Source organism: Fukomys damarensis, unplaced genomic scaffold (assembly GCF_012274545.1).
Source record: "Fukomys damarensis isolate Sample0158 unplaced genomic scaffold, DMR_v1.0_HiC HiC_scaffold_13, whole genome shotgun sequence".
Lineage (NCBI taxonomy): Eukaryota > Metazoa > Chordata > Mammalia > Rodentia > Bathyergidae > Fukomys > Fukomys damarensis.
Window position 1 is genome coordinate 22,650,396 of NW_022900925.1, and position 4,419 is coordinate 22,654,814.

Below are 4,419 nucleotides of genomic sequence, written 5' to 3' on the forward strand. Positions count from 1 at the left end.
TATACACATATATATTTAGTTTTTTTAGAGACAGGTTCTCATTGTGCAGCCCAGGCTGGCCTTGAACTCACTATGTAGCCTAGGCTGGCTTTGAGCTTGTGGTAGTCCTCCTGCCTCAGCCTCCCAAGTGCTAGGATTATAGGATACTCCCACACCTGGCTAAAAGGTCCCTACATTACAGACAGGTGTGGCAATGTATTCGTATAATCCCCAAACTCAGGAAGCCGAGGCAGGAGGATCTCCATGAGTTTGACGCCAACCTGGGGTATATAGTGAGTTAGGGCCACGCTGAACTACACAGTAAGACCCTGTCCCAAACAACAACAGCAACAAGTAAATACATAAATATCCCTATATCAGCAGTTCCCAAACTGTCTGCACACCAAAGACACCTGGGAGCTTCAAAAAACACCAGAGCCTGTGCCCCATTTCCGTGGAATGCTACTGGTCAGGGCATGCTTGGAATGCTCAAGTTTCCTAGGTGATTCTCACATGCACATAAATTTGGGAACCAGTGGCCTACACCTGTTCAGTTAGAATTTGTAGAAGAAAGCCGGGCGTGGTGGCGCATGCCTGTAAACCCAGCACTTGGGAGGCTGAGGCAGGAGGATCACTGTGAGTTCGAGACCATCCTAGGCTACACAGTGAGTTCCAGGTCAGTCTCAACTACATAGTGAGACCCTGTCTCAAAAAACAAAACAAAACAAAAAAATAATTTGTAGAAGAACCAATATGAATATTTCTTTTCAAATTTCTCAGAATTCTAACGTGCAGCCAGAGTTGAAGCACTGGCTCTTGACTGTAGTCAAGAGTAAACCACAAGCCAGACGCAATGGCCTCTGCCAGTTATCCCAGCTACTGGGGTGGCTGAGGCAGGCAGAACAACCACAGGCTCAAGGCCAAACTGAGCAACTTAAGCAAGACTCTATCTAAAAAAAATGAATAAAAAGGATATGGGTAAAGCTCAGTGGTAGGAAGCTCATCCAACATGTGTGGAGCCCTGGGTTCAAATTCCCAATTCTGTGCCCAAGACAAAAGAATCAGTGGCACATACTTGTAATCCCAGCATTACGGGAGTCTGTGGCAGGAGAATCACAAGTTCCAAATCCAGTCACTTTAGTGACTTGTAAGATCCTATCTCAAAATAAAAACTAAAAAGGGCTGGGGATGTAGCTCCTTATGAAGGACCTGGGTTTGATCCCCAGTACCTCAAACAAACAAAAGAATCAGCCACATCCTCGGTCGTGAGGCTGAGTTGGCATAGGGTTTGCCCGGACCCATCTCTCCGCCAACTTCCCACCTGTGCTTCCACCGCATGTCTCCTTCCACCGAGAGGACCCTGCCACCATAAACATGTCCCCAGTCACCTCTAACTGGGTGCATCAACATAGGAGGGACCCCCAGCCACAGCTGCCTACACACAAGGGCTTGCTGAGATTTGTCCTCAGCCTCACCCTCAGAACCGCCCTTCAGTCGGGGATTTAGCTCAGTGGTGCTGCCACCTGCCTTGCAAATGCAAGGTCCTGAGTTTGATCCCCGGTACCCCCCCCAAAAAAAAACAAAAAACCAAACACCGGCTCAGTGCCTCATACTTCCTGAAGGCCTCATTCCAAAAGGGTGTGCCGAGATGAAAAAAGCTCGAGCCTTCAGGGAACAAATCTCCCTCCCCAGCACAGCATTTTCCAAGGTACGACACATGCTCTACCCCTGGAAAAGATTCATACTGCGCGTGAGCACCGAAGGCTCTGAGGAGGCCGGCAATAGGAAGCCTGTTAAACTTGGGTTATCAGGCCTTACTCTAACTGGTGGCTCTGCCCGCCACTGAAGTTTTAAATTTAGATGCACTGAATCTCCACCGCATGCTGTTAGGAAGTCTAGAAGCCTGGTAAGTCAGCTTTGGGTGTCCACACCTACATCCCATCTGGTAGTACGGCTTATCACTTTTCTTTTTTAAAAAAATGGTACTGGGGATTGAACCCAGAGCCTTCATGCTGAGCTACATCTCCATCCCTTTTTTATTTTGTGACAGTGTCTCACTAAGTTGCCCAGGCTGGGCTCAAACTTGCGATCCTTCTGCCTCAGCCTCTCAGAGTCCTGGGATTACAGGCACAGGGCACCACCCTGGCTGACTTGTCATGTTTGTCTTTAACACCCTGCAACTCTCACCGGCCTCCATCACACTCACACACCCCACAGCAGCAACACCAGATGTCTGCTCGGCCTCTGCCTCTGCCTTTGCAATGACCTCCCTCCCACCTGAGGGGAAGGCAACAGGGCTGACAAGGCAGAGTTAAGTCCTCACACGCCGGCCTGCTGTGCCAGCTGCAGGGTCTTGAGCAAGTCATTTCACCCAGGTCCCACTGTCTTCATCTGCAGGAAGATGATTTTAATGGCAACGCGCTCACTCACCAGTGGTTGTGAAGAACCACGCATGACAGACTGTGACACTCACCTGTCCCTCCATGCCAAGGCTCACCTCCTTCCTCCAGGGCCTCCTGCACCTGCACCCTGCAGCTTACTCCCTGACTGCTCCCTCTGTGTATGTTGGGTTTTTCTGGTGGTACCGAGAAGCAAACGCACAACTTTGTGCGTTGGTTTATTGGCTCCCTGAACCCAAAGGCCAATCTGCCACCTCCTTGCGTGCTGACAGCCTGTCGGATTCACCACCTTCCTCCTCCTACACCCGCTGGCTGCCATACATACTCCTTAAAAGCAGGGCCCTTGCCTCACTCCTGCATGCATCATCTGCACACACCTGGTGCCCAGGAGGCACTCAGCGGAGCTTGCTAAAGAAACCTCGCACCAAGCACCCATCAGCCAGGGCTTGATGGATTACACACTTGAACCCCGACCATCAGGAGCAAGCACCACCCTATACGAACATGCCAGAGAATATGTTACAGAAACAGCAAGGGCCAGAACAATCCAAAAACCTCTGCGTGGCAGTTATTCATCAAACTCTGCACGAACATGCCAGGAAAGAGGTCAGACTCAGTTGGCCAGAAAAAACGTCTGCGGTCTTCCAGATCTTTCCTAACCCAGATACCGTGGCACCCCTTCCCGCGTGCCTGCTCCTTCCTCCCTGCTTCAGTGTGGGAAAGCACTGCTTCTAGACCAGACACCCTTGGAGGAAGGCTTCACCCTGCCTCCCACTTAGGATAAACGCAAGAGGGGCCACGGAGATTCCTAACTAACTCCGAGTGCCACAGAGCAACGACTGCTTGCACTCTCAGTCACTTGACTGAGCCCCTCCTCAAGTGACATGGACGGTGGGGCCCTATAGGACTCCGGTCTGCTGTGGCTCTCCACCAGGGCCAATTGGGCTCCAGGGGGACACCGAGCCATGCTGGAAACATTGTTGAGTATCACACTGGGGGACAATGGAGGTGCCAGTGGCATCAAGGGGAAGAGGCCTGGGGCGCTGCCAAACATTTCCCAAGGCAAGGACTGCCCCACCCCCAACAAATGATTCCCCAGCCCAAGGCATCAATAGCGCCAAGGCTAAGACACCCCATACTCCTGTTCCAGGGTACAAGAACTCCGAAGTCCTGCCGCCTCTCCTTCCCATCCGCCCATGCTGCCCTCTGGACCCAAGTCTGGGAAGTCCTGCCCCGGGCATACACACAAACCTTCCAATGCCGGTGGACAGGATGGCAGTGGAGGTCTTCAGTTCCTCATAGAGGTCCGCGCCATTCAAGGGGAAAGCTGAGAACTGAGCCAGCAGCACCCGCCTCAGGGCAACCAGGGCCTGCCAGAGGGGCGACACTCAGGTTGCCCAGGGGTCTCGCAGGTGGGACAAGGTCTCCTGCACCCCGCTGGGAAACGGCTGCTCCTGAGGCTTAGGGAGGGGCACCCGAAGACACGCAGGTATGGGGCGTGCAGGCCCCGAGCTCACCTTGTAAGACAAGCCACACCTCTGGGCCACCTCCTCCAGGTCTGCCGTGGCCAGGTCCACCACTGAAAACGAGACACGAGGCTGACGGGCAGCGAGGGCGGCCTGGGCTTCCCCACGCTGGCTTTTCCTCCTCTATGCAACACGCAACACGGCGTCCGTTCCACTCCCGCAGGTGACCGGCGCGAAATAGCCTCAGAACACAGCACCCCCCCCATCCGCCAGGATTTGGCTCCCGCATTCCCAGCCTCCCCAGGGGGTCGTGAGCCTCCAGCAAGAGGGGAAGCGCAGGAGAGTGCGCCCCGGCGGGTTGCCCAGGTTGTGCGGAGGGCTCCCTGGCACGTGCCCGCGAGGTCACCTGTCTTGATCGCGCGGCTCCTCAGAAGCTGGACCATCTCCTCGGTGAGGCCCGGGCACAGTCCGGCCCTGAGCACGCCCATGCTTCCTACAACCCGGGGACAGCCCGGGCGGGCTCGGGGGCGCCCCTCTGCGCCCCTTTCTGGAGAGGACCCTGGGCGCCGGCTGCG

General features: G+C 54.4%; 1 protein-coding gene across 2 annotated transcripts in view; it reads right to left on the bottom strand.

The window, feature by feature from the left end:
* Nucleotides 1-4,419, bottom strand: part of Rad51d (RAD51 paralog D) — an 18,089-nt gene that overhangs the window by 11,867 nt on the left and 1,803 nt on the right. Inside the window, exons 1-3 of one of the 2 annotated variants that reach the window (XM_010641369.2) lie at nucleotides 4,251-4,413; nucleotides 3,896-3,957; nucleotides 3,630-3,748 (exon numbers count right to left, since the gene is read on the bottom strand). In XM_010641369.2, coding sequence (XP_010639671.1) covers nucleotides 3,630-3,748; nucleotides 3,896-3,957; nucleotides 4,251-4,332 — 263 coding nt within the window. In that variant the 5' untranslated portion in view covers nucleotides 4,333-4,413. Of the gene's footprint in view, nucleotides 1-3,629; nucleotides 3,749-3,895; nucleotides 3,958-4,250; nucleotides 4,414-4,419 lie in introns of those variants that run through there. The other variant, XM_033762907.1, reaches the window with a different exon arrangement.